Source organism: Poecilia formosa, unplaced genomic scaffold, assembly GCF_000485575.1.
Source record: "Poecilia formosa unplaced genomic scaffold, Poecilia_formosa-5.1.2 Scaffold149, whole genome shotgun sequence".
Classification (NCBI taxonomy): Eukaryota; Metazoa; Chordata; class Actinopteri; order Cyprinodontiformes; family Poeciliidae; genus Poecilia; species Poecilia formosa.
In genome coordinates, this window is record NW_006800088.1 from 303598 (window position 1) to 325251 (window position 21654).

A 21654-nucleotide genomic window follows, 5' to 3' on the forward strand; every position below is an offset into this window, starting at 1 on the left:
CCATAATGTAGCTGCTAAAGTGTGCACACCCTCATTTAGCTGGGGATCCGGTTTAATTCAGAATTAACCTTCACACTCAGTGTAATGTTAAGAAGGCCTCAACAGACGCCTTATGCCATTTGATTAACCCCACATAAAGTAATGTTTGTTTCAGCAGACTCTTCCTGACATTTACTTAATGTTGTAGTAAAACATCAGCCACAGAGACGCCTTCCAAATCAGAGGGGTCGTATGGGAAAGGGTATTAGGCAGGAGAAGAGTAGAACATGTATTTTACAGGCAGTACCAGTGCCATGAAACATTAAGACAGTCATAATCAAGAAGAGATCATCTGGTGATAATCTTCTCTGTATGTTGTGGCTGTGGACTAAGCTGGCAAGATGGAAACCTTTTATTAAAAAAAAAAAAACAACAATTGCTACACCAAGTTAAATGTTGCAAAAAGACATTTGAAGTCTCCCAAAAGAGCAAGATCAACTTTTTGGTCATAATTTTAAAAGGTATTTTTGTCAGCCGAACATTGGCGTAATGTACAGAAGCATACAGTTAGTTACGTTGAGAAACCTCTTTCTAAAAACGCGGTTTGTGTCAGTTTTTCATTTCAGAACAGGCCAAGCAATCACACTGCATCTGCTTTGCTTCCAGTTAAGCGTCTTAAAATCACTTCAGATTTGATGCAAAATCATCACAAAGTGCAAACCCACAGTTTAAGTCTGGTCAGCCTTTATTTATCCGGGCGTTTGTGAACTGTAGTTTTCATTTGTGACTTTGACTCTTAAACACAAAACTGACAAAAGTGTTATTGTTTTTTAAAGAGTCAAATTTGCAGTACTTCTAAGCACTTTTGAACACAAAAAAGAAGAAAAGCAACCTCTGTGACTAAGACCAGATATTTATGTCTTGCTTGGTCAACTGTGTTACCTAATGACGCTTCTCCATTTGCAAAACAACTCCTTTAATACAGGCTGTGTGTTACAATCATTAGTTATAAAACATGCAAATGATTAAAAAAAAAACCCACAGGCTCATTCAAATAATCTGTCAGACAAGGAAGGGAACCAGTCATATCTTGCATATGGAGACAGAGTAAACCTCAGCTGTCATAAAACTCCATGTTGGACTGACTGTGTGTACGCTTCCTGTCAGCTTTCTGAAGACAAGACCTTTTAAACCAAGCCCAGATCTGTGTCAGTGCTACAGATGCCTGCTTGTTGCAGTTTACATGGATTTGTTGTTGCACACAATAAAGCAAAGTTCAACTGATAAGCAGCAGCCACCTCCCAACGGCTGCATCCATGCATAATCACAGAACAGATTCTTGAATTATGTTGCAAAGAATCTGCTTAATGACCCGGGTCATTAAACATGGCCTGGTCATTTTGCAAAGCAGCATGACCAGGTCAGAGAGAAAGAGAGAGAGAGAGAGAGAGAGAGAGAGAGAGAGAGAGAGAGAAGGGTCAGCTTGAAAGATCCGGTAGGAGTTCAAATGAACAGTTTCTATTATTTATGGAACAGCAATTTAAATACAGGTGATATTTATCACTGTCTGACTGTCTGGGTGTGGAAGAGAGAGGCTGCTTATCTTCAGTGATTTTGGAAAGTAAAAATAGAAGGCAGAGACATAAAAGCTGCGTTTTAAACTCTTCGATCTGTCTTGACAAAACGAGCAAAAAAAAAAAAGTTGGTCGACAGGTTCAGATCACACTCGGAGAACAATTCGGAAATGTGCTTTTATGGTTTCTCTTTCACAGATTAAACCACATCTTATGTTTACACATCCTACAAAAAAAATAAATAAATAAATAAAAACCCTGCATTCTTGTTACAATTGTTCGCTACACTAACTTGTTTATGTTTCAGTAAGGCCTTACTGAAACACCCTTTCATACTTACATTTTCCACAGATCTCAGACAGGTGTTGGTGATTTTAATCAAACACCTAATGTTTGCATTAATAACTAATCTCCCACTCCAAATGGACCAGCTTCCCTTCGCAGGAGTGACCCGTGGGCGGCCGGATCCGCAGTGGGGCACAGCGCCACCGATCCTCCAGGGAGCGATTGTTCCGACTGAACGCCTGGGTAGCGACAGAAGAAGAAAAACTCGTCGTTTTATTCTTCTGCTCAACGTTCCCTGCGATTCGGGTCGGTTCGTTAAGCGTCCCGGCAGATCCTGCTCCTCTCTCAGATCTTTCAACATTCAAAATTTATGAAACTTCTCATGAGACCGTTAAACGTAGTCATAACAACAGACGTGAGGTTTCAGCCTATAAGGTTTAGTATGCCGTTAGATTTTCCCACCAAAGAATAAATTCAGAGAAATCACTAAAACTGCAAAAACATCCATTAAAATGTATTTTTCATCCACACACTGTAATGCCTAGAAACAACAGGAGTGTCCTCAGTGGTTTAATTAATCAAAGCTGCTAAAAGACTCGATCAGAGTTGCGTCTTCTTCTGAGCATGTAGAGATTAACGGAAAGATTTGCCCGCCGTGTTCAATCAATAAAAAGAGAATCTGAGGTAACTGAAGATGCTCTAAAGGAGTCTTCACACGAGGATTAACACTTTCCCGCGTTCTCCGTGACTGAACGAAGAAAATATATTTTAACATTAAAGCTAAAATGTAGCTGTTGCTCAATAGTTTTCTTCCCCTGCAGCCGTCACCTCTGTGCTGGAACGGTTCTGTTGAATTCCTCTCATTCATTCATGTGGGACTTTTCTGAACAGTCACCGATTCCAATCTTGCTGCGGAGGAGGAAACACCATCACTACTTCAATGATCTTGGCGACACGGAAGCAGAGCAACACGCACCTCTAGCCGCGACTCTCACTATTCATGCTGCAGCTGGTGTGAAAATGTACAATAAACCTTGAAAAGCTGCATACAGGCCTAGCTGTAATACACGGAGCACACAAGACACCATTACCCTGCCACCACTAAGATAGATCTCTAGAAACTCCCAAAAGAGTTTATGGAGATCCCAGACATGCTAAAAATAAGTCTAGGAACTGTCATGCTAGCTTAAGCTAATGGGGAGCAGACTGTGTTCCCAGGATGACCTCTCCCCAGACCAGCCAGTCTGCTGGCTTATTAATACTGTGAGTGAAAAAAAAAAAATAAAAATCAGTCTTTACAGCAATAGAATCTTCTCGTACTAAATTACTTGCAGTTTCAGTTCTTTTAATGTTTTTAAGACTCATTGGGACTGTAAATATGGGTAAGTGTAGGCAAAAATCCAACTTCATAGACATTTTCTGAAATAAAAAAAAAGTCTGTCCAATTAAAATGGATTTTAACAAAAATGTTTGAGACAGTTCTGTGCTACTTTGCTTGTTGAATCAAAGAGAAACGGTACATCAGCGTGGCTCTGAACTGTTGAAGCTGAACACACCCACAGAGTCAAACAATATCTAATGCACACCAATGTAAAACATTCTGGAAACTCAAAACCCCTGAGATAAAAAAAAAAAAAAAAAAAAATCAATGCCGTCCGGTCCGACAACTCAAACGACTCGGTTCCTTCACCAACTTCCTCTTTGCGTGCTGTGAGCTTACATCGTTCCTTTGAGTAGATTACAGTTTCACTCAAAGTTATTTAACTCACAGTGTCACACTATTGATTGTTGCCACTTATTTAGTACAGAGAAACATTTTTTAAAAAGTGACATCGCTTACTAAAGCTTTTGGGTGTTCTCGATGACAAGAAAAGTTCAGCTTTCATGTAAATACACTTTAAAAGGATTGTTAGCGTTGCTAATAAGTGTGACACTGATTATTTAGATAAATACAAAAATTTCCTTATTTGGGATGTTCCCCTCTTTTAGTAAATGGATGCAAGTTAAAGGTTTGATTTTATTGATGATATGTAGAGTGACATTCTGCTACTGCAACAGATGAATTNCCCCCATGTCTTGAGTTTGACACAAGCGTGTTAGAAGACGGTTTGAGAAAACGTTCAGAATCTGTGACAGAACTACATTATCGTCTTGAATCTGAGCACGAGTAAACGATCAGCACTGACGTCGATGGAGCAGCCGAGCAGGGATCCTCTCTCCACGGCTCGGCTGATGATGTTGAAGAGGTCTGAGGGGGCGTTCTTCAGCTCAAACATCTCCGTCACGCCTCCGGTGAAGTCCTCAAAGCCCTCTGATGTGCTGCCGCCTGACAGAGCCTCATAGCAGCCGTTCAGCCTGCGGACCAAAGCAGTTCTGGCGCATGAATTGGGTCTCCAAGGAAACGAGAGGCGGTAACAGCGGAAACACTTCACGCTGCGTTATTTATGTCAAAGCTTAAGTAAACTACAGTTGCAGTGTTTCCTGTTTATATATGGTATCATCAGTCTCATGTTCACGTTGCACTAATATGGGAAACTGTGTAAACGTGGCAGCCATGTGTTTATATGAACAATACTGTATGTCAGTCGTACAACTGAGACCACAGCTGTCAACTGACGCAGCTGCAGCTCTCGGTCGTTGAACCCCTTCAGAAATCATGACCAATTTATTATGCTGGACAACCACTAGGTGTCATACTAGAGCCGCTTTAAAGCTGAGCTGTCAGTTTGCAAATACTGCTCTTTTTTTCTCCTTACAGACTTATGAACAATAAAATTGCTTAGATAAAAAAAAAATTCACAACATATTTAAATTATTTTCTTCTTTAAAAAAAAAAAAGTAGATTGCAACCTCAAAAAACAGGGAATTTTTCTAATCCTCATAGCTTAGCAATAGCTCTCAAAAGTTTGTACAAGCACAAAGCCAGTTTATTTGGTAGACATTTTCAATTGCTTGTCGATACAAATAACGACCTATTAAATCCAATTAAGAAAAGTAAATGCATTTAAATATCCAGATCCAAATCAGAAAACATTTCCCCATCAAAATATCAGCGAAATGTTTCCAACGCCTTGTTGAATCAATGCCATGAAAGCTTATCTTGAAGGTAACAAGAGACCCAACCCAGTACTAACAATCTGGACCAGATAAGGCCAGTAAGTGTATAAAAAAACAAAAAGGGATTTGCAACAATGATTGTGATTTTTTCAGCCGTGTTCTTACTTGGCGTAGGCCTTTTCCAGCAGAGCGCTCCAGAATTCAGTCCCCTCTGCGGAGTGGACAAACAGCAACTTCCCATCTTTCACCGGGAGACGGTCATCAATCACCACCTCCACCCACTCTCCAAACTGCCAGAACTGCATTACAAGAGAAGAAGCAGAGAGCGCTAGAAAACACAATGAAGGATTTCACGTTCTTTAACAAAGGAGTCTGGACTGTTTGTCCAGAATCTCATCTGAACATCTGCACAGCTTCAGAACGTTGCAGGTTTTTGCTCAATACTTCTTCTGGATCTGTAGAAAACTTACGTAGGAGTGAGCACTACACAGAGTCAGTCTACTAAGCCAAATCAACAACGTAAATGTTTCGCGTTTTTGTGCGAATAAAGGTTTTAAAAAAACGAACAAAAAATAATTACTTTTTTTGATACAAAGCATTAATAATACAAGAACAGAAAAAAAGTATTCTGGTTTAACTCAAGTTAAAGAAAACAACATTGCTCACCCTTTTGACAAATGAGGTGACTAATGTTTACAAGTAACTCTGTTAGATCTTTTCACAGAATGTGTGTAACGGCAATTATTTTCCAAATCAAACAGGTTTCTCTGCTGCATGTAAAGAACCACAGAGGAGGGCGGAGTTAATTTCTCCAAAATAGTTTGCCCAGAGCCTGACATGTTTAGGTGATTGATTCTGCTTTCCAAGAAAACACACAGGTACTTGTTTTGTTTTAATCTATTTTTAATTAAAGCATTACAGGTAGATGCAAATAGGTTCACTTCTAGGAAATTAGATCTGATTCAATGATTGGTGTCCAGCAGGGGGCAGTATGAAGCAGATCCAAACCATTCTACTCTACTGTATTTGTTGTTGTGACATGGAAAAATTAAAATCATCCTCAAAAAGAGTAATGGTCAAGGCTAAATGATTTATTTCAGATTTATTGCAGAAGCATAGAAGCATAAAAGCGATGTCTGGAATTTCACCAATTCATTTCAACGTTTTCTTCAGTGGCTGGGCAGATTAGCATATGGGTGCAAATCAGAGCTGAAGCCTGCAAGACTGTCTCAGCGTAGTGTAAATCAGCACAGACTCGATAAGGAGCTACAGAATCCAACTCACCAAAAAAAGAAAAAAAGAAAATACTGTCCAAGTCAGATTAGCATCCTGCTGGTCATTATACACCAACATGTATCCAAATGAAAGTAAGTTAACACAAAACTACAAAGAAAAAAGCCCCAACAAACATGAGAAGTGAGAATTTTTTCTAGTAAAAAGCTAAAAACAAAACAGCTTGACATAGGAATTAAAAAAAAAAAAAAGTTTCTCCTGTAAATTCGGTGGCTTGGGAGTTTTTTTTTCCTGACAAGATTTTCCTTTTAACATTCCAAACAAGCTTGAAGTGCTAAATCTACACCTCTACAAACTCCCAGGGGTCAGCAGCACATACATCCTCCTTTGTAGTAGCTAGCTGCAGTAAAAGGTTAGGCTGCTGTCAGACTTGTTCCTTTCTTGCCATATATGACCAAGCATTGAAAAACATCTTACATGGACATAAAAAGAAAGGGGGCTTTGTTCTGTCGCATTAGTCAGCTTTGCACGTCATTTTTGATGTGCCACTGTCATAATACGAGGAATGGTGCAAAAATAAAATGTTCAGCAACAACTGGAGAGAGCAAGCCACTTCTGCTGTCAGAACATATTCACCTTTTATTTATTTATTTTTTTCCAAATTAAAAAAAAAAAAAAAAAAAAATCAAGGGACAATTTGGGTATGGAAGTTCAATGCAATGAGTTTCCCAACTGGAACAAAAAACCATTTCCTGAATTCATAAGAAAGCAAAGAAGCCAAAGTCACTTCGAGCATTCGTCATGCAGAGGTGTGTCATTTATCAGTGCAGACATCTACACACCTCACAATAAGGAAAAAGTAAAGTCAGCACTGTGTTGACAGCTGAACAGCAAACGTTTGACATCTGTGGACTAAATTTAGCATTTCAAAGTTGCAACACTTCTACTGTGGAAGTTTTTATTGTGTCAGAAAAAGGCAGCAGGCCGTTTTGATCTATGATTGAACTGTATATGCTAGCGTGCTAAATGTATCTATAAATTCAGACTCGTGCTAAAAAGTCTCACAAGGACCAAATGAAAAGCCACGTACAGAAACCGTAAGGCGGTAATTGAATACAATGGGAGAATTTCCAGCAGAAAAAAAAAACTCCATTTGTGGTTTAGGCCAATGGAAGAGACAAAGAAAAAAGGAAGAAGGTTGGAGAACTGTCGTTTTAGCTTAACCACAGAGCTAATGAGTGTACACTAGCATCACATTGCATCCAGGAGCATTTAGCCCACTTTTGTTGGTCAGCATCTGCTTTCAATGTGCAGCAGAAACTTTCCAAAACCTGCCTGCAAAGCCGAGCCCACTTCTGGGAGAAGCCGTGCCACAATACGGCCCACCGGAGACTCGCCCAGTTTCAGAATTGAACAGCTAAGTGTGAACACCACCCTTAGACGCTGTGAGAAAAAAAAAAAAACAATAACAAATGAACTCTGACCAGATCGGTGTCGTAACTTGCAGGAACTTTAGTGTCTGAGCCTGAGAAAAACCTCAAAACTATTCAACAATAGGCGTTCCCAGGCACACAAAAAAAAAGAAAAAGAAAAAGCATTGCTACAAATGTCTTAACGGATTCTGCTCCAGTTTATGTTTGTTTCTGACCAAGACTCCCCTTCTTTCTGATTTTTTTCTTTTCCTCTTTCTGCCTTCACACTGAAAAAGAACAGATTACAACTCCCCGCAGCTTGGACTCGTAACGTTTTGGGATGACTCATTCAGTTCAGGGTAATTTATCCACAGGCTTAACGGATCCAAACGTACACAACAAGGGAAATCCAAGACAGATCTAAAAGCGCACAAATGTAGAAGAAAGCAAAGACCAGCTAACAAATACAGCATAAGTCTAAAGAAAGTATTATGGAAGTGGAGCAGGTTTTACAAAACATGAAGCTTTTCTCTTTTTTTGCATTCGTATGGTGTTCAGCTTTCCCGTGTTTAGATTTAGCACAACATGCATTTGCAGGACATTTTGAGCAAGCTGGAGCATTATTCCCTCTCACTTTAGTAAAGCAGCAATGAATACAGGAGCACATGTTTCTGCAGTGCACCACTGTCTGGTCCCAGAGGTGTAAAATAGCAGCTGTGAGCCACTTTGTGATGATTTTTATTGATGTTTCTGCCGCATGTGACAACCGCACAGCAGGGAAAAAAGAAATTCACCTTTTTCTGACCATTCAAAACTACATTTTGAAGTGTTAAGGACTACAGTCCGCCTTGTTTTATACGTTTGTCTGCACCGTGGGCCTCACGTAGGGAATGTGCAGAGACAGCTGGGTTGTTTGTCTACTCGTTTCTGCTCCGACGGTTTTCATGACTGAACGGGCTGATGGAAGGGATCCCTGACGGATCTCTGTTTTATTTGTGCGTTTGACATAATCTCTGTGACTGCGCGCGCGCTATGAGCGACCGATGAGCGAGTGTGCCGTCCCTCCATCGGGACAGCTCTGTTCCCCTCAGCTGGCAAAACGCCCGCTGGATCAAACGTCAAATTATCTTGAAAGGGCTCAGTGACCCAGCGAGCCGAGATGGTGGAGTGATTACAAGAGCTACAACCAGATTTTCTCCGCCTCAATTTTTTTTTGTGAAGAGTAAGACTTTAAGAGAAAGAGGCAGAAGACAGTCTTATGGAGGCATGTTTTTGTAGATTCTTCAAACTGTAAAATAAATCTCTTTTAGTACTTCAGGGACAAATGGCCAGAGAAACAAATTCAGATATAAAGACGTCAGTTTGAAAACGGATCAAAAATAACGACTGAAGCAGCCTTGTTGCCAAGTTTGGACCGTCCCAGGTACATCTTGTTTTTTTATTATTCTGGTTTATAATCATTCTTAAAGAGAAATAACTTCAAAATCAGCAGCTACAACTTCTTACTTAAAGTCAAAACTCAAATATTTTAGGGGGGAAAAAATACATTGACCATAATGTAGCTGCTAAAGTGTGCACACCCTCATTTAGCTGGGGATCCGGTTTAATTCAGAATTAACCTTCACACTCAGTGTAATGTTAAGAAGGCCTCAACAGACGCCTTATGCCATTTGATTAACCCCACATAAAGTAATGTTTGTTTCAGCAGACTCTTCCTGACATTTACTTAATGTTGTAGTAAAACATCAGCCACAGAGACGCCTTCCAAATCAGAGGGGTCGTATGGGAAAGGGTATTAGGCAGGAGAAGAGTAGAACATGTATTTTACAGGCAGTACCAGTGCCATGAAACATTAAGACAGTCATAATCAAGAAGAGATCATCTGGTGATAATCTTCTCTGTATGTTGTGGCTGTGGACTAAGCTGGCAAGATGGAAACCTTTTATTAAAAAAAAAAAAACAACAATTGCTACACCAAGTTAAATGTTGCAAAAAGACATTTGAAGTCTCCCAAAAGAGCAAGATCAACTTTTTGGTCATAATTTTAAAAGGTATTTTTGTCAGCCGAACATTGGCGTAATGTACAGAAGCATACAGTTAGTTACGTTGAGAAACCTCTTTCTAAAAACGCGGTTTGTGTCAGTTTTTCATTTCAGAACAGGCCAAGCAATCACACTGCATCTGCTTTGCTTCCAGTTAAGCGTCTTAAAATCACTTCAGATTTGATGCAAAATCATCACAAAGTGCAAACCCACAGTTTAAGTCTGGTCAGCCTTTATTTATCCGGGCGTTTGTGAACTGTAGTTTTCATTTGTGACTTTGACTCTTAAACACAAAACTGACAAAAGTGTTATTGTTTTTTAAAGAGTCAAATTTGCAGTACTTCTAAGCACTTTTGAACACAAAAAAGAAGAAAAGCAACCTCTGTGACTAAGACCAGATATTTATGTCTTGCTTGGTCAACTGTGTTACCTAATGACGCTTCTCCATTTGCAAAACAACTCCTTTAATACAGGCTGTGTGTTACAATCATTAGTTATAAAACATGCAAATGATTAAAAAAAAAACCCACAGGCTCATTCAAATAATCTGTCAGACAAGGAAGGGAACCAGTCATATCTTGCATATGGAGACAGAGTAAACCTCAGCTGTCATAAAACTCCATGTTGGACTGACTGTGTGTACGCTTCCTGTCAGCTTTCTGAAGACAAGACCTTTTAAACCAAGCCCAGATCTGTGTCAGTGCTACAGATGCCTGCTTGTTGCAGTTTACATGGATTTGTTGTTGCACACAATAAAGCAAAGTTCAACTGATAAGCAGCAGCCACCTCCCAACGGCTGCATCCATGCATAATCACAGAACAGATTCTTGAATTATGTTGCAAAGAATCTGCTTAATGACCCGGGTCATTAAACATGGCCTGGTCATTTTGCAAAGCAGCATGACCAGGTCAGAGAGAAAGAGAGAGAGAGAGAGAGAGAGAGAGAGAGAGAGAGAGAGAGAAGGGTCAGCTTGAAAGATCCGGTAGGAGTTCAAATGAACAGTTTCTATTATTTATGGAACAGCAATTTAAATACAGGTGATATTTATCACTGTCTGACTGTCTGGGTGTGGAAGAGAGAGGCTGCTTATCTTCAGTGATTTTGGAAAGTAAAAATAGAAGGCAGAGACATAAAAGCTGCGTTTTAAACTCTTCGATCTGTCTTGACAAAACGAGCAAAAAAAAAAAAGTTGGTCGACAGGTTCAGATCACACTCGGAGAACAATTCGGAAATGTGCTTTTATGGTTTCTCTTTCACAGATTAAACCACATCTTATGTTTACACATCCTACAAAAAAAATAAATAAATAAATAAAAACCCTGCATTCTTGTTACAATTGTTCGCTACACTAACTTGTTTATGTTTCAGTAAGGCCTTACTGAAACACCCTTTCATACTTACATTTTCCACAGATCTCAGACAGGTGTTGGTGATTTTAATCAAACACCTAATGTTTGCATTAATAACTAATCTCCCACTCCAAATGGACCAGCTTCCCTTCGCAGGAGTGACCCGTGGGCGGCCGGATCCGCAGTGGGGCACAGCGCCACCGATCCTCCAGGGAGCGATTGTTCCGACTGAACGCCTGGGTAGCGACAGAAGAAGAAAAACTCGTCGTTTTATTCTTCTGCTCAACGTTCCCTGCGATTCGGGTCGGTTCGTTAAGCGTCCCGGCAGATCCTGCTCCTCTCTCAGATCTTTCAACATTCAAAATTTATGAAACTTCTCATGAGACCGTTAAACGTAGTCATAACAACAGACGTGAGGTTTCAGCCTATAAGGTTTAGTATGCCGTTAGATTTTCCCACCAAAGAATAAATTCAGAGAAATCACTAAAACTGCAAAAACATCCATTAAAATGTATTTTTCATCCACACACTGTAATGCCTAGAAACAACAGGAGTGTCCTCAGTGGTTTAATTAATCAAAGCTGCTAAAAGACTCGATCAGAGTTGCGTCTTCTTCTGAGCATGTAGAGATTAACGGAAAGATTTGCCCGCCGTGTTCAATCAATAAAAAGAGAATCGGAGGTAACTGAAGATGCTCTAAAGGAGTCTTCACACGAGGATTAACACTTTCCCGCGTTCTCCGTGACTGAACGAAGAAAATATATTTTAACATTAAAGCTAAAATGTAGCTGTTGCTCAATAGTTTTCTTCCCCTGCAGCCGTCACCTCTGTGCTGGAACGGTTCTGTTGAATTCCTCTCATTCATTCATGTGGGACTTTTCTGAACAGTCACCGATTTCAATCTTGCTGCGGAGGAGGAAACACCATCACTACTTCAATGATGGTGGCGACACGGAAGCGGAGCAACACGCACCTCTAGCCGCGACTCTCACTATTCATGCTGCAGCTGGTGTGAAAATGTACAATAAACCTTGAAAAGCTGCATACAGGCCTAGCTGTAATACACGGAGCACACAAGACACCATTACCCTGCCACCACTAAGATAGATCTCTAGAAACTCCCAAAAGAGTTTATGGAGATCCCAGACATGCTGAAAATAAGTCTAGGAACTGCCATGCTAGCTTAAGCTAATAGGGAGCAGACTGTGTTCCCAGGATGACCTCTCCCCAGACCAGCCAGTCTGCTGGCTTATTAATACTGTGAGTGAAAAAAAAAAAATAAAAATCAGTCTTTACAGCAATAGAATCTTCTCGTACTAAATTACTTGCAGTTTCAGTTCTTTTAATGTTTTTAAGACTCATTGGGACTGTAAATATGGGTAAGTGTAGGCAAAAATCCAACTTCATAGACATTTTCTGAAATAAAAAAAAAGTCTGTCCAATTAAAATGGATTTTAACAAAAATGTTTGAGACAGTTCTGTGCTACTTTGCTTGTTGAATCAAAGAGAAACGGTACATCAGCGTGGCTCTGAACTGTTGAAGCTGAACACACCCACAGAGTCAAACAATATCTAATGCACACCAATGTAAAACATTCTGGAAACTCAAAACCCCTGAGATAAAAAAAAAAAAAAAAAAAAATCAATGCCGTCCGGTCCGACAACTCAAACGACTCGGTTCCTTCACCAACTTCCTCTTTGCGTGCTGTGAGCTTACATCGTTCCTTTGAGTAGATTACAGTTTCACTCAAAGTTATTTAACTCACAGTGTCACACTATTGATTGTTGCCACTTATTTAGTACAGAGAAACATTTTTTAAAAAGTGACATCGCTTACTAAAGCTTTTGGGTGTTCTCGATGACAAGAAAAGTTCAGCGTTCATGTAAATATACTTTAAAAGGATTGTTAGCGTTGCTAATAAGTGTGACACTGATTATTTAGATAAATACAAAAATTTCCTTATTTGGGATTTTCCCCTCTTTTAGTAAATGGATGCAAGTTAAAGGTTTGATTTTATTGATGATATGTAGAGTGACATTCTGCTACTGCAACAGATGAATTCGTAATGATCCGCGTTTCTGTGTATTTATTTTTAAGGGTTTTCTGTGTTCAGTTTCTGTCCTGTGAGTCTCTGCGTCTTCCCTGTTGATTGCTTCCCAGGTGAGTCTAGTTACCCGATTACCCTCCCTGTGTATTTAAACCCACCTGTTGTCTTTGTCTCTTGTCGGGTCCTTGTCTATGATAGTTCGTCTGCCGGCACAGTAGAACGGTGAAGTCCTGTGTCGGCTTTAGCTCGCCGTGTCAGTCTTTGTTTAATTCAGTTGCTACCGGTGCTGAGCCTCTGTTTCCCCTCTGCCGTGCTGCCTGAGATCTGGACTGTTTTTGAGCTACACTCGTCATTAAATTCATCATTTTCTTCTACAACCTGGGTCTCTCCTAACTGACCAGTCCACATGACAGAATTCATGTCAGTGTTTTTAACATGTAGTCACCACAAGTGCCAATGAGTGTAAAAGCTGTGGCAAGCTCAAGATAATCTTGCTGAAATACAGCTCAAACAAAAAAAAACAAAACAAATATTTGCATTTAAGGGAGTTGTAGCATCCTGGCTGCTTTCAAACTTAAATCGGGTTTGACCTATGACCTCTGGAACAGTTTTCAAGATGCCTGGATTTCTGCAACTGCAGAAGAAGTGCTAATCCTGTTGTGAAGGAGAATATGAAACATCTTTCACAACCTCAGGATCTCCTGGAAGCCATCGTACCTGCCTGGCAAATCTTTCCATGAAAAGCTTAAACCGGAGTTCTGACACGCTCCGCTGAGCAGGGAACGCCGGCTGAGTCATCCACCGCCTTCAAAACCGGAGACGCTCCCATGACTTCTGGGAATTATGCTGCACGTTCTGATCGCAGACATTTAAAACCTTCAGTAAAATGTGGAACATGTAAATATTCTTATGGTTTCTGTCAGAATTGTTCCACATTTATCCCGCTTAGTATTTCAGTCACAGCAGGAGAAAAGTGCGTCTTAAAATAGAAAATCTGCAGAGCAGAACATGGAAACAGGGAAAGCTGTAGGCAGGAAAATATCCCTGTGTTGTCCTGAAGGTATACAGGGAAAGATCGATCAAACATTAAGACGGGTCTGCGACGGACAAACGGAGAGGTCGTCTACGCTCTTTATGTAAACACAGGAGGTGGAGCCGTTACCTGAAAGTGAAAGATGCCAGCATAACCCTGCTGAAAGCTCTGTCCATGAGGAACCACCCTGTGGAGGAGGTTATCGTTCAGGGTCAGCGAGGCGATGGCCGCCAGCAGCCAGCAGTCTCCTGCAGATGCAAACCGACAACAGCAAAAAACAAAAAAGTCAATAAAAAGTCATTCACCTTCCTCCAGTGAAAGATGCAGCTCATACTCTGACTAAAGACAAAGTTTAAGAACTTCTAAAAATATAGTTGTGGATTTGTCACAAACACAAAAATTAAGTTGTTTTTTTTTTGTGCATAACCATGAAGTAGGAGGAAAACTACAGTCTTCATAAATGTTTTACGATGAAAATTCTGAAAAGAGTTTTGTCCCGTTTACATTCAGCCGCCTCTGATTGATTGCAAATTTTTATAGGCGATAAATCGTCCCAGAAGTCATCGCAATAAATGATAATATTATTGTTTTGAAACCACCTTCAAGTAATACAACGATGACGGCAAGATAACACAAGAACACATTCTCAAAGATCAATAAACTTGAAATACTAATGAACATTAAAGACATTTTAAATATCCAAAATAAATAAACAAAACAGCAAATAAGAAGAACCTTGAAGATTCTAGAAACAAAATATCCTTTCAAAAAAAAACAGCATCTAATTGAACCCAAAGCATCAAACCGAAGACCAATTTTGGTAGAGAGGAAAAAGAAAAAATGATAAAAGATGAGGATGGGAATTATCGAGATTATTTAAATTCATTATGTGATTACTTGATTTAATGTTTATTGTGACAGGCCTGCCTGCCTTTCCATCATAAAATTGTAGACGCACCTTTAGCTGCACTTCTTCCTGCAAGTCTTTGAGTTAAATATGTTTCCCCCTCCCCCAAGTAATTCATAAATTAGAGGATTTCTGAAAGCAGCTTGTTGAACTAGATGATTTCGAAGTAGCTGATTGAAACACACAAACTTGGCTGTGTATGCACTTTGTATAAATATGCTAAAAATACACAGATTCTATTCTGAAATATTAAGGGTGTGTGAATAATTTAGTGAGTCACTTCAGAATTACTAAAAAAAACAACAACTTTCTATAAATAGTAGTGGCTCTGTGATCCAAATTAGCACTGAAACTCAGAAGCATTAGCAAGAATCACACTGTGGCTTCGGCTACAGAAGCCACTTCTGCTCAGTTGTCATGCAACAGTTTCTTTGTAGTTCAAGAGAAAGAAGACACTTTTCATGTCGCCATACATGCCAGCTCAAGCCTTTATTCAGCCTCCAACATGCCAAAGAACTTTTCGTTTTAAACGCAAGCTATTAGCTGGACTTCAAACACCTTTTCACATCAGCGTCACATGCCTCGACTAGCGTCTCCATTTGCTTTCTTGTAGTTGGAGTTAAATCTACAACTTGATTGCATTTATTTTTTCTTAAACCAAGAGCGGTTTATGTAGAAATAACAAGCTGTGTTGGTAATATTTTCCTTTTGTTTCAACAAAGAACCAGTGATCGGTGCACAACACTGCTCTTGCATTGGAAAAGAAAACGGCAGCTCTTAAAGTTTCTGTGCTTCATTATTAATGTGTTCCAAGTAAACAGACATTTCTGTGGTGGTAATTTTGCAATGAAGTTTCTGTTGAAAGGGGCTTTAATGAAATGGCATCATCAGGAAATGGTCGGCGTCGTTTCTCACACGGCCAGACCTTTTTAAGGCATTGGAAGAGGGACATTAACGCTTAAAAAAAAAAAAAAAAAACCTGAAATATACATGATGATTAGATGAAGTCTGAGCTGCGTGTGTCAGTTCAAGGTTAAAATGGGGAAGATCCATTTCTGTGACATGCTGTCTGAAGGGCAGGTGATTCAGATCACATCAGCCCAGTCAGGACCGTGGTCAGAAACATCACCTGGTGGTGTTCACAGCTGTTTGATAAGCCACTGTTACGGTTAGTAAACCTAAATATAAAAAGCAAGTATCCCTCACTTTATAAAGTTTTAAATTACAAAACACAAACCACTCTGAATTCCTGTACATCAAACAAGCAATAAGTAGAACTTGGAGGAAGGACAAATGCTAGAAAAAGGAAATAAGGAACAAGATAATAAAAGAGGAAGGAAGGAGAGGCAAACGCTACAGGAAGTAAATAAGAGAGCAAGGAATGACAGGAGGAAATAAAAAAGGAAGAAGGGCAAACACTGAAGGGAAGGAGGAAGGAAACAAGAAAGAGGAGAAACTGACACATTTGAAAAAGTAAAAGAACATAAAGGGGAAGGAAGGAAAAAAATCTAAAAATACATATTTTTGAGAAAGTATAGATTTCAGTCATTTCTGGTTCAGAATGAAGGGGAAGCCCTGCTGAAAACTGAAGTTTTTCATGCATGTCCTCACTAAAAGAAGAGAAACTCAATATTTGACATGTAATGGGTAAACATTGACCGACAGGGAGCTTGAAATTCTGCACAGCAAAATTTTACGTGGGGCTGATAAGTTTCTACGCTAAGGGAGCAGATGACGCAGATTTAAAAGAAAAAAAAGAACAAAAACACAACTGGTACTGGTGCAGCCAATTTAAACTTACACTGCAGATGTAGGAGGGAAAACAAGTAGCAGCAGATAAAAAAAAAAAATAAAAAAAAAACTGCAATCACTTGCCAGCGATCCAGAGAGGAACAACCACACCCCCATGCCTTCAGTCACTCATGGGATTATTGCTGTCTTTCCCAAAGTAAGAACCTCTAGCTTATACTGCTGACTTCTCTTCACTGTGGACTTCTGCAGATAACTGTGCTTTTTATTTGTCTTTCCAATAGAAAGTACACCTGAACCAGGTGTTCAGGAGACGTGAGTCTTTTTGAGGAATATTTATCTGACACAGCGAGTAACAATGTACATTAGTACGATTCTTCGCTAGGTGTGTGTGTGAAACGGCTGCAGGCTGTCCCCCTCGGACTCACCCAGGGATCCCTGACAGATGTCTGTGCGAGTCGCTCCGTCCACAATGAACTCCGGCCGCCTGCACAACTCCTGTTGGGAACACACAACGCAGACATGACTTTAGTAACTCATTTTTAAAGCAACTTGTCTTATTCTTATGACCCTGCAAGTCACAATTCAAAGCCAAACCAGGTGGTTTCTTCATGATTACAATGTAAATAAATAAATAAATAAATAAATAAATAAATAAACATAATTCTTTTGCTGCCTTTTTAAACACGTAAATTCATGTAGCTTACTACATGAAAAGTAGCCTCAACTACACATCAGCTGTTTTTGTGTGGTGCACAGGAACATAAACAAAGGCAAAACAATACATGCAATAAAACATTACATTTATTAGAAACATTGCAGAAACTGCTCTATGTCCTTTGAGCTTTCAACTTTAGCCTGTTGTGAAACACGCTGGATTTGGAAAATGTTTGTTTTTAACCGCTGCCGTTACCGTTAACATCTTAGCATGTGCGATTAATCTAACAAGTTTAGCGAGTTAATATTACATAATGCAGATTCATCGTATGACCCATGTTAACTCAAAAGCCTCTCAAGGTCAAAGCAGCGCATTACACAGTCTTGTACTGCGGTCAGTACAAGCTTTTTTACAGTCCAAGCTTACAAAGTTAAGCATTGTGGTTAATCATGATTAACTGCAATGCTATAATGTGATTAAATCTTTTAAATTGATCGACACCACTGGTTTTTAACCCACCCAAGGATACAAGAAAACACACCATCGTCACACATCCAATCATTTTTGGGGAGATGCGTGACGACCCTGACCCAGTTCCCACGGAGTAACTATTACAGACCATATAACACATTAAGAAACACTAAAGTTTAGTTGAGCTCACGATACGCCTTAGATGGATCCATGACGTATTTATGGACAAACTCGTGGTCAGCCTACTGAAACGAAAAGTTGCAGAAGGCGATAAAAGACTGCAGCCACGAAGACGATCACGACCCTGGGGGAATCGGATCACAGTCCTTCGCTCAGTAAAACTAAAAGATCGTCACGATTCGTGGGGCAGGGGGGGGAGTGGTGACGAGCGTGCCGTCTTCAGGGCTTCTGTGATCACACTGAGCTCTCTTGAAATACTCGACTACAGCGAGAGCTCTGGTGTATTTATGAGGAGTTAATAAGAGACGGGAGGCAGAGCAATGGAGGAAAAAAAACGCTGCAGACTTCCTGAACTGGAGGAAAGAAACCCCAATCACTCAGCTCTGAACGTGTAGTTGCCTGGCAACAGATGAAAGTCAGGACTGTGGGCAAAATTTGCTTCAGGGGATAATCAAATAATCCTGGGGAAGACTTCGCAAAACTCCTACGAAGTCATTATCTGCTCTCACATGCGCACACACACACACAAAAAAATTGTTCACATCTGTTTTTGTTGAGGTTGGGATTGGACAATAAGCTGTTATTGTTCATACTGGGCAACAGAACAAGCACAGATTAAAGCAGTTATTTCCTTACATTACTCAATAATTCCACCTCATCTAAAAAGCCTTCCTATTCATTCACATGCATTTCTCAATGTCTTTAATTGGGCTATTATGTGATAACAGGACACAATGCAGCACAATAGCAACCCGAAACGTCTGCCATGCAACAACTGACTTCAGAAGTTTTAAATTCAGAAGTTACCAAGTTAGTGTGTAGAATCCCTCTTTTTGCAACTTAATCTCAGTTTTAATCCAGTTGATGACCTCATACGTACACGGAACAGCATTAAGTAACGGGGACTGAAATAAATTCACGGTCAATTTTGAAGAAAAGTGGTTAAAGGCTGCAAATGACGACACACTGAGGCAAGACAACTGTCAACATTCAACCAGAACGTAATCGTTTATTAGAGTAGTACCATGCCAGACCTAAAGCCAAATTTTCAGCAAAATCTGAAAATTGATATTCATAAAGGCCTTACGTCTGAAATTGGAAGAACTGGCAGAAATTAGACGTACCTCAAAAATGACTTGCAGCTCTAATGGCAGTAACATGTCATTTTCCAAAGTATTGACTCAATGGATTTGTCAGATATACATCTGATTCATTTTAATTGAATTTAATATATTTTTAAGGCTTGTGGTTGTACTGTGACAAAAAGTCGAAGGAGTGAAAACAATTCTTTTAGACACTGTTGAGCTCAGAGTTGACTTTTGACCACCTCAGAAAAGTAACATCACTCATACGTGTGTCTCTATTTCCAACATTCTTCGAATTCAGCACGAATAGCCGTCCCATCCCTTAACGAATCTGCAACAATACAGTAAAGACACCGCCCCCCCCCCTTTTCTTACCGAGGGTCTCATCCAGCGGACGCCGCTGGTCTTGGAGGATCTGGGGCCGAGCTCGTTGAATCCCAGAGACGATGTGGCGCAGGGGAACAGACTGTCCTCGAACAGCATCCCATTCCGGAGGCACTGCGCTTTGAGAGACTCGTAGTCCTGACCCAGAAACTTCACCGCGTTGTCGTTCTGTCCGAGGCCGCCGTCACGATCCCACTGACTCCTGAGCTTGGCGGCCATGCCAGTGGCATAAATGGGGGCCTCCACCATCTTGACGGCTGACTATAACTCTTTTTATGAGGGTCGTTTAAAAATAAAAATCGGGCGACAATAAGTAACCAATTATTCGGGAGGCAGCTGTGATCTAATGCATCAACAGCCTTTCATAAAAAGCACTTGTGTAAATGTGATGAGGCGCTATAATAGCTTTGAGCCCAAATCATAAATTAAAAGGAACCACAAGCTGCCATTAGGAAGCTATTAAATATTGATGAGTGGAGGATTGCGGTTGCTTAAAGCGCAACCACAAACAGAGGATCTCTGAAGTGACAAGGCTTTTCACGAGAGAGGCGTGGCGTCCTCACATCAGAGCCCAGCAAATGGGAGCAGCAACAGGATGTATGTTGACAGGATTTTGTTGACCGGGTGTCGGGTTGTCCTTTTAGTGCCAGATGGTAAAACCTAGAATGAGAAAAATAAATAATAAATAAAACACACAAGAATTTCAGAACCTAAGCTCAGAAAGAATGCAGAGAAACAAGTACATGTACATCTCCTAAGGCAGCAGCTAAAAACAGCTTCAATGAAACATGCAGGGGATTTTTGTTTGTTTGTTTGTTTTAAAGTCAGATCAGTTTGCTTTGCTTTCCAGCTAACCACTGCTTGCATTCCAAAAGGGCATAAGACACAAAAAAACAAATCTGTGCTACTCCTGTGGAGCAGCGCTGAACGTGGACAAAACGTCAGAAACGACTTGCATTGAGACTTAGATCAGCTGCTCTGTGGGGAATGTACGTAGTGCGCGAGAGGCTTAGAGATGCGCTTTGTGTGAAGCGCAGCGCTTAGTGAACTGTGCATGGCACCAGAACAAGCAAAAGCTCTCTCAGTGTCTTTGAACAAGCAGAACCGTGAAGTGTCAAAAGCGCTCCAGAACATTTTGACAGAACTGGAGCTGCCGAAAACACGCCGACAAGAGATGCGGCCATTTATTTTTAACACCAGGTTCGTTTCTTTTTGTAACTCTCTAGCACCGCTTCCTGTTTCAACATTTACCTTGCAGGCACAGGCAGCAGCTTAGCTTAAAGCAGCTACCATTGGCTAATCTGCAAAGCTTCTTCAACTTTGTAACAGTTTCCACCACTCGCTGTGAGCCACACCCACTTCAGTGACAGATTCCCGTGAGCCGAGTCCAAACAGAGAGGAGAGAACGTTCCTCCTCTGCAACTGCTGGTGGAAATAAACGGCAGCTAGCATCAATGCTACACTTATACTCATGGAAAGAAAGCAATTCTAGAGTTTTACAAATCAGGACAGGATTGTTTACTAGAGGTGGGTGAAATAGACCAAAATTTTATCACCATATTTTGTGATACTTCTGTAATAATGATGAAAACTATAACTTATTTGAAATCTTTTTAGGCAAGTGCTATCATAGCCCCACAAACTCAAATGTTACCGATTTTATTTGGCTTCTTCAGCACACTAGTCACAGAAAGAAGTGTGTTTTGTATTACTAAGCTGCAGACATTAGCATATATTTTTTATATTTTCAAATTTATTGATGCTCTCATGGAACAAACAGTAAAAAAAAAAATACTATTTTAAACATTACAGGAAATTGTTGTGACAGTAAGTCAAAAATAATGCAGTTTTCACTATATGCTAGATGACCATCTGTATTGTTTACTGGTCTAGAAGATATTAGGGTCATAAAACAAGAAAACAGCAATAAGCAGGAGGTCAACCACACCTAGCTATCAGTCTTGGAAAGGTTATAAAGCTGTTTCTTAACCATTTAAAGTTCATTATTCTTCACTGAGACGTTGCTAACAAATTTGTGACAACAAACTATACAATTGTTAAAGAAATCACACAAAAAAAGCAAGAATTATACCTCAGACATCACATATCTTATGTAGCATGTTAAAGCTCAAAGTGTAGCTTGTTTGGAAAGGTAACCATGAGAATGAATATACTTTACAGAAAGTATTCAGGAGGATTTTTTTTCC

At 40.0% G+C, this 21654-nt stretch overlaps 1 protein-coding gene across 2 annotated transcripts in view; it reads right to left on the minus strand.

Moving 5' to 3' along the window:
- Positions 1-21654, minus strand: part of capn1 (calpain 1) — a 37807-nt gene that overhangs the window by 12978 nt on the left and 3175 nt on the right. Inside the window, exons 2-6 of one of the 2 annotated variants that reach the window (XM_007563578.1) lie at positions 19439-20107; positions 17098-17167; positions 14143-14261; positions 5061-5194; positions 4025-4193 (exon numbers count right to left, since the gene is read on the minus strand). In XM_007563578.1, the coding sequence (XP_007563640.1) occupies positions 4025-4193; positions 5061-5194; positions 14143-14261; positions 17098-17167; positions 19439-19696 (750 nt within the window). In that variant the 5' untranslated portion in view covers positions 19697-20107. The remainder of the gene's footprint in view (positions 1-4024; positions 4194-5060; positions 5195-14142; positions 14262-17097; positions 17168-19438; positions 20108-21654) is intronic. The other variant, XM_016677194.1, reaches the window with a different exon arrangement.